The sequence below is a fragment of the Montipora capricornis genome, chromosome 5 (genome assembly GCF_036669925.1).
Source record: "Montipora capricornis isolate CH-2021 chromosome 5, ASM3666992v2, whole genome shotgun sequence".
NCBI lineage: Eukaryota > Metazoa > Cnidaria > Anthozoa > Scleractinia > Acroporidae > Montipora > Montipora capricornis.
Window position 1 is genome coordinate 16,701,799 of NC_090887.1, and position 14,510 is coordinate 16,716,308.

At 40.2% G+C, this 14,510-nt stretch overlaps 3 protein-coding genes across 5 annotated transcripts in view; 1 reads left to right on the forward strand and 2 right to left on the reverse strand.

The window, feature by feature from the left end:
- LOC138049676 (adenosine receptor A2b-like) overlaps window positions 1–410 on the reverse strand; it is a 3,305-nt gene extending 2,895 nt beyond the window's left edge. The window contains exon 1 of the mRNA XM_068896076.1: window positions 1–410. This exon is cut by the window's left edge and continues 500 nt beyond it. Within this exon, the coding sequence (XP_068752177.1) occupies window positions 1–403 (403 nt within the window). The 5' untranslated portion in view covers window positions 404–410.
- Window positions 411–1,830: 1,420 nt separating this feature from the next.
- LOC138049674 (beta-2 adrenergic receptor-like) lies at window positions 1,831–12,061 on the forward strand. 3 transcript variants are annotated; one of them, XM_068896072.1, is made up of 5 exons: window positions 1,831–1,964; window positions 3,000–3,223; window positions 7,386–8,292; window positions 8,926–9,142; window positions 10,814–12,061. In XM_068896072.1, exons 3-5 carry the CDS (start codon window positions 7,417–7,419, stop codon window positions 11,035–11,037), a joined length of 1,317 nt encoding a protein of 438 aa, XP_068752173.1. In that variant the 5' UTR covers window positions 1,831–1,964; window positions 3,000–3,223; window positions 7,386–7,416; the 3' UTR covers window positions 11,038–12,061. The 3 variants fall into 3 exon arrangements, with proteins under 3 accessions (XP_068752173.1, XP_068752174.1, XP_068752175.1); XM_068896073.1 differs by lacking the exons at window positions 1,831–1,964; window positions 3,000–3,223 and adding an exon at window positions 4,252–4,364; XM_068896074.1 differs by lacking the exons at window positions 1,831–1,964; window positions 3,000–3,223 and adding an exon at window positions 5,234–5,368.
- Window positions 12,002–14,510, reverse strand: part of LOC138049678 (prohibitin 1-like) — a 33,161-nt gene continuing 30,652 nt past the window's right edge. The window contains exon 8 of the mRNA XM_068896079.1: window positions 12,002–13,207. Within this exon, the coding sequence (XP_068752180.1) occupies window positions 12,986–13,207 (222 nt within the window). The 3' untranslated portion in view covers window positions 12,002–12,985. The remainder of the gene's footprint in view (window positions 13,208–14,510) is intronic.

The following is a 14,510-nucleotide window of genomic DNA, read 5'->3' on the forward strand; positions in this document are numbered from 1 at the left end:
ATATCAAAGCGACAAACACATCGCACTTTAGTTTCCCCATTGGGCGTCCCAGAAAATATTTGACGACAGTTATGATCTCGATCGCGACAACGCAGTCTAAAAGATCTGCTGAAGAAAGTGAGAACAGAAAAACATCTGGTGTTGTCCACTTTCGGTAACACGTTAGCGCCGCAAGGACCAAGGCGTTGCCGAGAAAAATTAGTACGATGACGGACTGAAGAACCAAAGCGAACAGTAACCTGTTGACACTCTCGCCCTTCTTCTCTTCCACATTAACAGAATTGTTTGTTGCATTGCTCAAATATGCTTGAACATTTCGACTTGCGAATACATTTGTCGTTGAAGTTGGTTGAAGTGTAGATAATGTTGCCGAGATATTAATTATGGCTGAAAAGTTATTCATGCTGACACTCTGCTTCTTCAAATTTGACTTCAGTGCGGACTTAGGCAAAGATGACGAATTTGGAACATCCCAGCAGTAAATAAACACAGAATTCGCCGCTGTGTAAATAGTTGGAATTTATCAATTGTTTTGTACCAAGACGGATGTCAAGTGGGCGTCCCCTCCATAAAACAAATCATTCACTTCGCACTTGGCAAAAACTGAAAGAGAAACGCAAATGAGACAGTAATCGAACAAAACTCAAAGCCTTGATTTTGAAACAGCACCACACGATTTGTCATACTTTAAGAGTTCATCCATGTAGCTGAAATTCACAACTGACATCTCAAAGTTATCCAAACTTTTATGATTCTCTGGTGATATCCGAGTCTCCCATATGCTACATAACTCGCTGATTGTTGTAAGATGAACCCATTGGTGAACAAAAGGTTGTCATGTTTGGTGTCCATGATCTCCACGCCGCCTAACGAGGTTATTTAAGAGTTTTCTCATAGAACTGTCGATTGAAAACTCTTGTTACTGATGGAGGGCTTTTACGACTAAAATCGTGACAGTTTGTGATTACCATAATAGATGGCATTGGTCGCAATTTTTTTTATTTACTCGCGTATTTCCTTTGTTGACACAAGGCTAATTGAACTCTTTAAATTGGACTAATGATTTGAAAAAGTGCAAATAAAATGACTGTTTCGATGTACCTGTGTTGGTGCAGTGTAAGGCTGTTGACAGGAAATTACAAAGGACTATAAAGGAAAACCTGGAGGACAGCGACTTCGCAGACGATCTCGCTCTCTTAGCCCACACGCACAGTGACATTCAGGAAAAGACTGATAGGGTGGCATCAACTGCCAAGAAAGTTGGGCTGAAGATTCATGCAGCAAAAACCAAGGTCATGAAGGCAAAAAACAAGTTCAGACTACCTGTGACGGTAGAAGGCGAACCACTGACGGAAGTCAAAGGCTTCAAGTACCTTGGGAACTACATTTCATCCGACAGCAACATCGACAAAGAGGTGTCAACCAGAATTGGTCTCGCAGCTCAGGCGTTCAAGAAACTGAACAACATTTGGACGTCCACAACTCTCAGTACCAAAACTAAGCTCAGAATCTACCAGTCCAACGCACGTTCAACTCTTCTCTACGCCTCAGAGACGTAGAGAACCAACAAGAAGTTGGAGAACAAACTTCGGGGCTTCGAAGGGAGATGCTTACGGAGAATATTGAGAGTCAGGTGGCAAGAAAAGGTGTGCAATGAGGAGATCTGGAGGCGCACAGGGGTGAACAACATCGTTCTGCAGGGGAAAAGAAGACGGTGGACGTGGCTTGGCCATTTCCTTCGCATGAAGAAAGGCCGGCACCCGCTCGAGGCGCTGTCTTGGGCGCCCACTGGGAAGAGGCACCGGGGTAGACCACTCGGCACTTGGCGGAGGACCATCGAGGACGAGATGAAAACAGCTGGAAAGACGTGGAACGAGCTGCGGTGGCTGGCCCAGGACCGGTCTGAATGGAAGAAGTTTGTCGGTGCCTTATGCTCCCCCAGCGGGGCTCCGAGGATTGAGTGAGTGAGTGATAAAGAAAAATACTGTCTACGGAATTCGGTGTGCTGTCTCATCGTTTTACTAGAACTACAACAACACATATTTTTTACTCTGTTGCAGATACCGAGAATATGATATAAGTCTCATCGTTCTTGTGTCTTTCATAAGCAATCATGGTGAAGATCTTTTTCCTTTAAAACAGCTAATGAATTATTTTTTTTTGTGTGTCCTGTCTATTGTGTATTTGAAAAGTTGTTTCCAATTTAGCAACATCAAGATGACGTCTCACTGGAACTGACGAAAAAATCACAAATGTCTGGAAGTCCTTGTAATAGTACTCTTTAGTTAGCTTGTACGTTTTGTTTTCCCATTTCAGATCACGTGATGTTACTTTAGAGAACAGTTTCCTTTGATTCAAATAATGTCTTATGCACGTGCTTATGAACGAACAAGTTGTGAAAAAACAAAAGGAGAATTCCCTTGGGAACAGCACGTGGTCTGAAATGGAAAAAACAAACCATTCAAGCTAAGAGGTCAATTGCAAAAAAAGTGTTTGTTTTTCTTTTTGTTGAAATAAGTCTCCTCTTCCACTCCAAGAGCACAAGAACTTTAAATAGTGTTGCTTCTATGTCAAGTGTGGTTTGAAGCTCAAAAACGCGGAGACTCTCGGAGCTATGCGCATGCTTGAACTTGTGTTGGCCACACCTGGTTGGTGTTAACGTGGGTCACCTTGCATTTTTTGTTTTGTTGTTGTTGTTGTTGTTGTTTTTGTTTTTTTCACTGAAAAAAAGACGTGAAAAAACCACCTGGTGCTTACTACTTCCGCTGACCTGACCAATGAGGAGTTGTCATGACGACAGGTGACCTGGAGAAAAAAAGATGAATTTGAGTGTTTTTTTTTTTTTTGCTGTCAGAAATGCTCCCAGTTGGGAACAGGATAACGTTCTAAATGCAAGTCAGTCTGGGACAAACTGACTATTTTCGGATATACTGCCCACACATATAGTGAAACCACTTTAAGATGTAATTTATACTGGAGTTTTTTTTTTTTTTTTGCAGATTAAGGAGATTAAAGTGACAAACACCTGGTTCTTGACACGTCTTTGCTTTTTTAATGGAGATCACGTTTATTCTCAATCGAGATCTTCAAGCTCTCACATGAGATCGAAAGAAGCAAATTTATCGCCGTCAACAACACGACCATTGGTTCACTTCTGCGAGCACATTGGGAGTATTGGACAGACTTGATTTAGTAAGAGTTGAAGCCAACAGAAGTTCAATAGGTATGAACGTGTTTTAAATCTCTCAATCACAGAATAAGTGCCCATGAAAACTGTAGTGCATTAACTGTCATTTTAATTATTGTAATTAAGGATTTCGATCAGTGTCGTCCAAAAGATTGGACTGAAAAGCTTGCTATTTCATAGCGTGATTACATTGACCACTGCAGAGTACTTCTTAGAAGATTTCATTTTAATGCTCACACTTGAATTGTATATTCCGACGCAATACGCCATGATAAACAGCACGACAAGGACTTGCCTAAGAGTTTTCATGTGAATGGTCACACATTAGGATTGCATCTACGTAGTATATACTTACAACCACTTTATATGGCACAGTAAATAGCATCAGCGAAAGGAACTGCTCTGTAGCTTTCATTTGAATGATCAAACTTCAGGATCTCGCCCGCCACAGCCCCGAAAGTTAGATGGCTACTTTTTACAGCACAATAAACACCACCATGCACAGGAAATTGCCCTCTTGAATGGGCACATATTTGGGATTTCATCCACACAGTCCCAGCGTAGAACCCTGATCTTGATCTTATGCGGCGTACTAAACAGCTCCCAGGGCCGAAGTAAAACCCTTTGTTCTGGGAGACCCAACTCGGCAAACAAATCAAAGGAGACCTAAACATGAGAAGCGGGCTTTCTGGCCGTTTCTACAGTTTATTTACTAGGTTACTAATCCTAAGGGAAAGCAGAGCATGTGAACAATGTGTGACATGCATATAGACGAATGTTACCGATTCAGTGGTTGATCATGTTGTTCCAGTCGCTATGCTAGTTTAAACATAACCACAATATATATTGTTACAGCGGTAGTATTTTCGCATTAAACAAGAATTGCTTCCTTCCGTTATCAACTGATTCGTTTTGTAAAGCCAAACATTAAAAAAAAAAACAGTTAAGATCATTTCGTAGAAACACAAAAGATCGCTAGAATACCATTTATGAGGAAGGGATGACGGTAAAACACCTGCTCTGGCCTCAATTGTATGAAATATTAATTGGGAAGAGAGGTGTCGGCGTAGTTTGCTAAAGAAGCAAATTTTGTCCCCGTTTAAGCTTAAACCTAGGTAAATGGATGGAGAACTTGAAATACGTGACAAGAGCAAGAAAAAGGAACTTCTGTCAAACGGTAACCCTTTTGTAGCTATCTCTTTGGTTTACCTGTTCATAGGGCTGTAGTTTTTGAGCTTTGACAACAGAAAGAATTAGCATCGTGTTTACAGCGAAGTGCAAATGTCGGACTGAGATTCACGTTTTGCCAAAAATGGAAAACACTAGTTTAAAATCAGTTCATTTCGTGCCTTAAAGCTCCAAATTTCGAGCAACTTCTCAATGGCCGTTTATCGATTTACTTAAAACCCAATGCTTAATCTCTTCAATGACAACGCCAACAATAATATATCTTTTATATAAATATTTCGGCGATATCTTGATCATCTCGATATGATTTCATCTCATCACATTATAGAATTTAGGCGAAAATTTATTGATGAGTGGGGGAGTGTGAGAAAGCATATTTTCTGTTATATGCTTACGTTGTCTTGAAAATCTAGATTGTGTTCATTATTCGTTGAAAATTGGAAGAGAAAGACAAAGAAAAGTACGGTACACTTTGTTTTTTTTTCTGGCGTTCCTCTTACTTTTGTTCATTGTGTTAATAGAATGCGTTTAGTCAGCCAAGTCAATAGATTTTTAGTCGCACTTCTGCTATAGTTCCTGAGTCATCTCTTGTTTATATTCTTAGTGAGTTATACAAAATGGTATGGTAACAAATACAAACGACAAAATACAATGAGCACAATAGCTGTAAAAGCAAAAAAAAAAAGAAAGATAAATCGTACACCTGAATTTATGTGGTGGATTAAGAGGATTATTTCCTTGACGACTGTATGTGTAAGCGTGTCTGATCTTCTACAAAACCCTTCTTGGCTGAAATGTAGCCTGCCAATACCAATGTCTCGTGGAAGTCTCAATTTGGAGAATCAATTTCTACTCACGAAACCTTTGATCAGCACAAGAACAGTCCGAGTAAAGTCAATCGCATTTTGTCCTTTACGTGGCGTTTGGCCGGGGTATCTTCCTCAAACCGTCCGATGTGCACGGGGGCTTGTGAGAGATGTCTCATTTGTCATTGTAAGTCAGGTCACATGTTTTGAAGAGACCATGTTTGTTTTTGATCGTTGCAATATCGAAAAATGCCAAAGTCAAAAGGAAACTCCATTCGTTAGTCGCCTTTTGTTGGATTAACGATTCTAGCAAACTTTAGTCCGTAGCTGCAATTCTCTTTCTCGAAGATGTGAGCTTGGCCGGGCTATTTCACCTGTCAGAGAATTCTTCGGCTTTCAAAGTATACCCGTGGAATTCTTTTACACCAGGTTTAGCATCAATGAAAGTGACCGAGGACAACCGCTCAGCGCACTGAATCAGTGACTCTTTCTTTTTGACATTGCTGTTTTTGCTAAATACTTTCGCATACGACTCCAAATCAGACGTAGGCTGAAGACGCCCTTACACCGGATGTTTTGCGAGTCGTGCGTGTGTGAGAATGGTCGAAAACGTCACGTACGCTAATTGCATGCAAAAGCCGTAAGCAAAAATCTTACTGGCTAAATCCCCGCCCTTTATTAATCGTCCAAATGCGACAGAAAACCAACTGAAAACCTCGCAAATTACCTTTTTATGGTTAAAAAGTATGCGAAAATTGATTATAGTTTGTGTTTTGAATTTCTTGCAATTTTAGTTGTGAAATAAAATAATATTCTAATTGGTGGTTTACGTAAAGTTATCATATTTAAACGCACCAGAAAGCTCGTCGCAATATCTTTTTCACCTTTACGAGTGAATAAATCCAGTACGCATTTATTTATGCGCTCTTTTTGGAGACACCGTTTGTTTGTGTTGAGGAGATTTCAGGCGTAAAATATTTGAATCATAGAACAATACATGTCGGCTTTTGAATGATTTCCTTCGCGGCCCATTTAATTAATGCCAAGGTTTTATTGCTTACCCCCTAAAAACGCAAAGGTTAAGGAAGTCAGCTCAGTGTTGGTTTTCAAATCTGCTCAGTTCCTCGATTAATGGCCATAATGTCGAGAGAGATAGATTAGGTTATGGAAGATCAAGTACAACTCCAGGAATTGTGAATTAGACCGAAAGGTTCAGGAAGGAGACGTTTGAAAAACCAAGGTCGTTTATTTTTGGCAAGTATGCAGTTTGGTGTCGCAACAATAAGTCAGCAATGTAATTTCTAAACAAGGATTTCTCGAAACAAACGAAATCGCTTCCTGCAACGGTCTCTTGTACAACTTCACAAGTCTTGTCATATGACACTGATATGAGTCAGAAGAGAAGAGTTAAAATCTCTTTAATTCATTAAGTAATTCTAAAATTCTTACACTTCCTGTCAGCTTATTTAACCCAAGATATGTCGCGAAAACAGTGCATTTACCAAAGTGGACAAAATATCATAGATTAAGAATTGTTCTTTGAAGTATTGTTTTTCATAATGTGGACCTTGTCAAGCTCCGACACGAGATCAAATTAGTAACTCGCAAGGTTCAAGTTCTGTTTAATGGGGTTGCGCAGACTTCGCCCAAGCAAATGAAAATTAATTAATCGGATTCAAGCATGCTTGTTTTACAAAAAAATCGTGGATTTGTATCTTTATACTATGCTTTTTTATCAAAAACGTATCTCTGTGTTTTTTGCCCTTGGGAATGGCCAAGTCCTGTTTTTTTTTTTTTTCATATTTCCATCACAATGTAATGATCATAATCGAGGTATTGCTATGATGACGAACGATCGAAATAGCTTATTGTGTTGAAAACCATAGTAATCTCTTTTATTGTGCCATTTTGAAATATCTGGAATTGAAGCCAAAATTTTAAGGTATCCTTGGTGAGGTCTTAATGGCTAGACGGCTCATTCCACGTCAGTTTCTTCTAAGAACTCTTATGTAGACAGTCTTAACGTGGTGTTGTGTGGTAATTGGATTGCGTGCGGTCACGGATTAAGGCACTACAACTGTACCTGCGAAATACCGCCAATTAATGCACGACTCAATTGAGTGAAAAACATCTTAGGCGCCGTTTATCGCCTTCGTAAAGTTGGTTGAAATAACGAACTTGACGCAATATTCAATTCTTCACAGTTTGGATTCTGATCAATGAGTCGGGATTGAGATGGCCGCCCTTACTACTTCAGTTGGGCTTAATTTAGCGACCGGCTCTTCGGAATATACAACCGTTCCAGAAAGTGCGAGTACTGATGAACCAAATACGTTAAATCCATTCGCTGTTGGCTTAATCCTCGAAGCTGGTATCTTGGCCGTTGTGTTTGGAAATCTTTTAGTTCTGATCTCGCTTCGATTTCTCAAAGATTGGCTTGTGACTGATGTTCTTCTACTTTCGTTGTCAACGGCTGATTTTGTCGATGGAACACTCCCTCTTCAGCTGATAATATTCATGAATTACTTCATTCAGCAAAAATGGACAGCATTTTTATGCGACTTGTACGTAATAGTCGTGAATTCGCTTCGCTTTGCATCTGCTGGTACTGTCACACTCATCGCTGTTGAGAGGGCGTTCATGATACTTTCGCCTTTGAAATATCACACGAAAGTAACGGTTTCACGGATAAAGAAAGCTGTTGTAATCACTTGGCTTATCGCTGTGTTCTTCGCAATCTTGCCGTTTATAGGAGTTGGGACATCTGGTTATGAAGAAGGCAAATGTTTTTATCATCTCACTGATATGGGAAGGGCTTATGCTATCCTCATTCTATCTGCCTCGTTCCTCTTGCTGACTATAGTCTCAGCATGTTTCATTGCTATCAAATCTTCCAGTTCAAGGTTCATTTCAAGACAAACTCAGATGGACAACAAAAATAAGCGTGCAGGAAACAGGACGCAACGTGACTCGACCTGCGAGATTCTGGAGTGCGAGCGAGTAAAAATAAGACGAAAAAGTAACCCCTCCGGGGTGCGGGAAATTCGAAGATTGTCACGTATGATGGCACTTGTTATCTTCCTCTACTGCGTGAGCTGGTTGCCAATTCTGGTAAGTTTTAATAACAACGATTAGCAATTAAATCTCTTTTTACATTTCCTCGAAGTAATCGAATATTGAAATCGTGAGATTCACTGCCAAAAAGGGCGTGCCACAACGAGATAAAGATCAGTAATCATGGAAAATTTCTCCTGCAAAAGAATAGTTCTTCCCAGCTAAAATATAACCTCTGAGATCGTAAGAATGCTCCGAGTGAAAACATAGACCGCGTCTTTCAACTTGCGAGGAGAATTACATGTAATTCCCGGAAATTTTTACGTTCATTGAGGGAAAAAGAGATTAATTCTGTCTTGTCGGCTGTGGAGCGGGAAAAAAAACATGTAGAGGAAGTCAAACTTTTAACCTTCTGTAAGTAAGTTTAAGTTTTAAGTTGCTAAATGGTTTGAGTGTTTTTGACTGACTTGACAGCAGCAGCTGGGGATTTTCTTTGATTTATAATTTATGTCAAAATGCTCTTACCAAGATTTTTCTTCTTCCCTGAGAACAAAGAGACGATTGGAAATATTTGGCTTACAATTAGAGCAATTTAAAGTACGACGTTATGACATTTTTGTCAGAAGTGTCATTCGTAATTCGTAGGGCTTAGTCAAGTAGGCTTAGAAGATTTGTTTTGCTTCCTTTCAGATTAGCAATATAGTTACGATGGTGACAGACAGGAAGTCAAGTAAACTTGTTGTACTTCTTACTGGAATGGTCTCCCTTGTTTATGCCACGGCAAATCCCATAATATACGGCACAATGAGCATGCGTTATAGGTGGGCCTACAGAAGAGTATTTAACGCAGCCTGCTGCTTTTGCGGAAGGAGACCAAGGTCATGGAGTCTCTCATTTTCAAGTATAAGTGAGTCAGTACATTGCTTTCAGTTTTTTTATTCTTGGCAGCAGTTGCAAGTAATTTGTTGCGTATTAAAGGTCCATTCTGTTCCTCAGAGCTGCACGTGCGATTCAGCCGACCAAATAAGATGAGATAATGCCATTTTGGAAATTGTCCAGGGTAAAGAAGCAGAACTACAGCTTTTGTGTGATTGTCAAGATCTTGGGTGTGATACACTTAAAGGAATTAAGAAAAAAGGGTGGAATGATAATTAACCCACTATGTGATTGACATGTACAGTTATCTATAGTTGGAAATTTTTCATCCGTAACTGGGAAGACGGCAATTTAACTTTAGAATCGCACATGCAGTTAAGGACGTTTTTAACCATTCATGTTTTTCGCAAACACACTGGAACTACCACAAGAGGAATCGGATGGTTAGCTCTAGTTCCTTTAGATTCTTAAAAAATTATTGCACTGTCAAAACAATGCGTGGTTTTCAAGTTATGGAAGCAATCCTGTTCTTTTATACCGACTTAAGGACGGTGCCTACTAATTAAAGATATTTTTGCCCCGGTGTGCGATTATGCAGGAAATGTAGGTCTTAACAAGTGTTATCGAAATTCAAAAAAAAATTGGAGGTAAACACGCATTTTTAAAAGATAATTCATGAATAATATTTGTAAAAAGCTTTAAAATACAAAGCAATGTATGGCGTTCTTCCTCAAATTGAAGCTTAATTATCTCTCAAAAATGCTTGGTTACCCTCAATTTTCTTTTTGAATACCAAGAGTACTTACTAAGATCTACTTTCTCCGGATAGTTTTAAACCGCGCAAAAGTATTCCTGTATTAGTAAGCATCGGCGATAGGAAATCCGAGTACCTGGAGATGCGCAGAACGTAAGCGCAATAACAATAGTAGGCACCGTCCTTAATTCTAATAATCCGCGTTCCCAACCCCCTGTGGCGACTATCTGGCAGAAGCTAGCCGGTGCCAGAAGTGTTTTTTTTTCTTTCCCGACTGTCTGGGATCCTAGCACAGGCAAGGCAAAGGCACAAATGGTGCTTACCATTCCGCCCAAAATTCCGGAAATTTCGCTTAAATGTCAAATGGAACAGTCATTTGACGGAAAACCCGTTTGGAAAAAGTGGAGTACCTCCAGAGGTACTCCTGAATTTCCACTAGAAACGGAATTTCGGAAACTCTTGTGCCATTTTACCGATTCTTGCGTTTCCAGGCCCAATTTCACGCGAAATCTAGTGATGAGGGAAGGAAACGCCTGGGACCCAAGGTTTGAAAATGGAACAATGGTAAGAACAATAGGCCATTTCCGAGTTCATGTCTGCCTCCTCTTCAAAGCGAGTCTAAGTGCGAAGTTTTTGTTATGAAAATTAGTTTTCATTCATATGTAAAGTAGAACTAATTACCATCACAAAAACTTCGCACTTAGACTCGCTTTGAAGAGGAGGCAGACATGAACTCGGAAATGACCTATTTCGTCCGGTTGGTCGGTAAACTTGGAAAATCGCTTAGTGTTATGCAACAGTCACCCCAACCGGAATTTTCCAGCAAATGGTAAGCACCCAAGAATGTTGCATGTTTTCCTCGCGATCGGTACCAGTTCCTTGTTTCCTGCGCGAGCTTTGCTTACTGATTAGTTAATTGTGTTGTTTGTTTTGGTCTTACATTTCAAGGCACTCCGCGTTCACGGACTTTCACAATTCCTCAATTATTTAGCGACCAACCGTCCGAAGAACACAAAAGCAAGGAAGCAGCGAGGAAGCAAAAAACTGAACTGGAACAAAAACAAGCAGCACAAACAGCTTTGGAGCAGAATTGTCATGAGACAGTAGTTTGTGATTACGTCACAGATAGACCAATACCTGATGTTCCGCCAGTGCAACACATGAAACACTGACACCGGAAAAGGGCGTGTCTCATTGTTAGGGGAGCCAGATTTGAATTACCTCTGGGGTATTTGCTAAGATAGTTGCCTTCCTTTACCTCACTTTTCTAACGCGTTTAAATAATGATCACAGTACTTATGGAAGAACTTTTCCCCAGGGTCCTCTGTATCAAAACAGAGGAGAGCATCAATGAAAATCACTGATCTAAAAAAAGACTGGATCGAGCGACCCATCGTTTGGGAAGCCCGCGGCGCCATATCACTTTGGCCGTGAAAGGTTCGTGTAGTCAGAGAAGTGGAACCTACTTCAATATTATGCGAAAAAACTTTGAAAGTGGTTTTAGCGCATTGTCTTATTATTATGACTAACTCCGTGAGCGGGCAACATGAAACCAAATCACGTGCTGTGATTGGCTACCCGGGCGGGCAAGATAGAGCTATCTTGCCCGCTCGGGATTTCTCGCTTGGTTCCAATAATAAATCCTTTATTGACCAAGCTTGTTCGGTCAAGAGGGCTGGATATTGGCCTCGTTCTTTTTTTTTTTTGGCGTGCTTCATTAAACACGCAAAAAAAGTGGTCGTGTCGTTCCTCATTGAACGGGCTTCAGGATTGGCCAAAAGAACAATACAACGAAGAAAGATAACAATGGATTTAGCATAGAAAGCAATAGAACGTACGACACTATAGAGCCAATGAAATAGTGTTCAACAAGAGGTACGACGCTACCTAATATCCAGCCATCTCGATCTCACGCTTGGTCAATAACCCATATGTATTACCTTCCTCTTATGCCGAGATCTCAAGGTGATTCCAACAAGATGACCGCCGATATTTCTTGTGATTCGCTTAAAACACGTTTATGCACGATCCAGTCCTTTTTTGGAGACCAGTGGTGAAAAACCCAAGTTTATAATGTACCTCAAGCACTGTAACTGAATTGTGTGTGAAACTTTACATTCGAGGAGAAACCAAAACTTTGTTTTGGGCACATATTTATTACATGATGTCCCATTTAAATTAACAAAAATTAACGACCATCCTGTGAAGTGTTTTTTTCTTTGTATGACAAACAGCTTCCGGTCAAGTCCTGTTCGTGTACCTACTATTTCGATTGCTTAAAGAGCAATTACCGAAAGATGAGAGATTAAATCCACTATCAACTAAGTTTAGTCGAATGAGACCTGCTATCCGGCAGAAATTCCAAACATATCGTGTGTGGAAAACCTTTGAAAGATCAAAGCGGGAACAATAATATCACACATGAAAAAGAAAAGAAACAAGCAAGGTCCATGCAGGATTGCCAGGAAAAAGAAATGTAAAAAGGACAAAGTTGGCAAATAATTTTACAGTCGTTTGCTGCATGAAAAAGTCAGCCTAATAACAAATTGAGTACCGAACGTATTTTCACAAACAGCAGAGCCGAGTAACCCACCAAGGAAAGCACACGTTGGTAATAGCCCTTATGGGGTGATGACGTCCGACTACCTAATTTCACCACCAACCCTCGAATTCGAAAATCAAACTTTTCAATTACCATGAGCTAAATCCCAAAGAAGCAAACTTGAAAAGAAAACCCAAGTGGGAACAGTATAGACTATTTCCGAGTTCACGTCTTCCTCCTCTTTAAAGCGAGTCTAAATGCACAGTTTTTGTGATGGTAATTAGTTCTATCTGTATATGAATTTAAACTAATTCTTCGCACTTAGACTCGCCTTGAAGACGACGTAGACGTGAACTCGGAAATGGCCTATTGTATGTCCAGATGTTGCGAAAATTTTTGTGCAAACAAGGCTTGGTGGTGAATTTGAGCGTATGCCGTAATCATGCCTAAGGTGCCGGTCGGTACTTTTCGAAAAACTGAAAATAGGGCAGACTCTTTACTAGCAAGACGAAAACTTTGTTCAGTGGAAGGTATGTTAATTAGAAGTTCATTCGCGTCTGCACTTTTCCATCCTAGTTTTACTGCCGTCCAACTGGTAAATTCAACAGCATATTCTGTCCATGTGGTAAGTATGCAACATTCCGCGAACGCGATAACTTGTCTGCAATTTCCTCAGCAGCTTCAATCTTTCTAAGTTCTACCAGTCCCTCGCCTGCTTCTTTGAATGCATCAGCTAACAACTCAGCTCCTTTGGCATCTCCTTCAGCTGTGATAATGGCAGCTCGTTTGTGCTGTTCAGCCTAACAAAACAAAGACTTAAAATTATTATAGAGCGGTTTTCAATTGAGTGTCGAAAGTAATTAGCGAATTACTTTGGTTTTGCATCTACTTCACTCAGTGATTGGTTCAAATTTTTCGCGCCACTTTTTCAACCAATCAGAAGTGAAACCAAAACCAATCGTGGCTCGCGCGTGCACATTTTCCCACCTTCTGTGTCGGCTACGGGTAATTACTTCGAGATTTGATTGGTTTACTGCATTGTCTCCGTCCTCTTTGATTGGCTAAAGTAATTACTATGGTTTTGGTTTTACGACACTCATTTGAAAACCGCTCTATACACTGGTGGCTACCCCAAAAACCAAACTCAAAATGAACGCAAAGCCGTAGTAAACTAAAAACAAGTTTGTCGTGTCTATTTTACAGGATCAAGTGAAAGTATAGAGCGTTTTCACTCACGTGACCAGCAGCCATATTGGATTACCAAAACAAAAGAGAGTATTTGCATAAAAATAGAGTTCAATTCCCGCAGGATTTGTTTGGTACACCATCATGGCCGACATTTCTTTGTTTTGGAACACCAACATGGCAGCTGTGACGTCATGTGAAAACGCATAATTCCACCATGGTCTTCCAAAGGGCTACAGCAACACAGGAGCAAAAAAACCCACCCTCTCCGGCAAAAAACACAGAGGCTGTGAAAGCCAAGATGTCAGCTTGGCTTATTAGCCATTTGACTCAAATTCTGCCCATGCCTTACTTCTCCTGTGCATTAATATGAATTTTGTTGAGAAAAAATATATATATTTTAACCCTGCAAAAAGCTATTTGTAGTTCCTGTCCGCAATATGGTATATAATGTAAAACGTCATGTATAAGCTGCACCTTTTTATGTAAAAATGAGACACTGGATATGGAGTGCAGTTTATCTTCAGGACAACTTGCAACTCAGTTATCTCCATTTATCTACTGGTGCTGCTTATAAACAGGCAATTTGCTCAGGTTCAGATCCTTCTTGGGAGAACTTGAATCTTGAACAGGACTCCACTAACTACTGACAAAAATACTAAATTTCACAGATAAACAGCACTTTTGTGGCTAAATAGTCTGTTACAGGCAACACTAATAACAATTAGACCCGTAGCCCTTGAGGGCGAAGGGTCTAATTGTTTTACTATCACCCAACTAGTCAGACAGAAAAGGCAATAATAGAGTTAGAAAATGCATGTTGAAGAAATATTTATTGGGAATAAACGAAGAAAGCGTCACTCTTTCGCTACTCAAGGACTATTGCTAATCGTCCTCTAGTGGCATAGCCAATCAAAA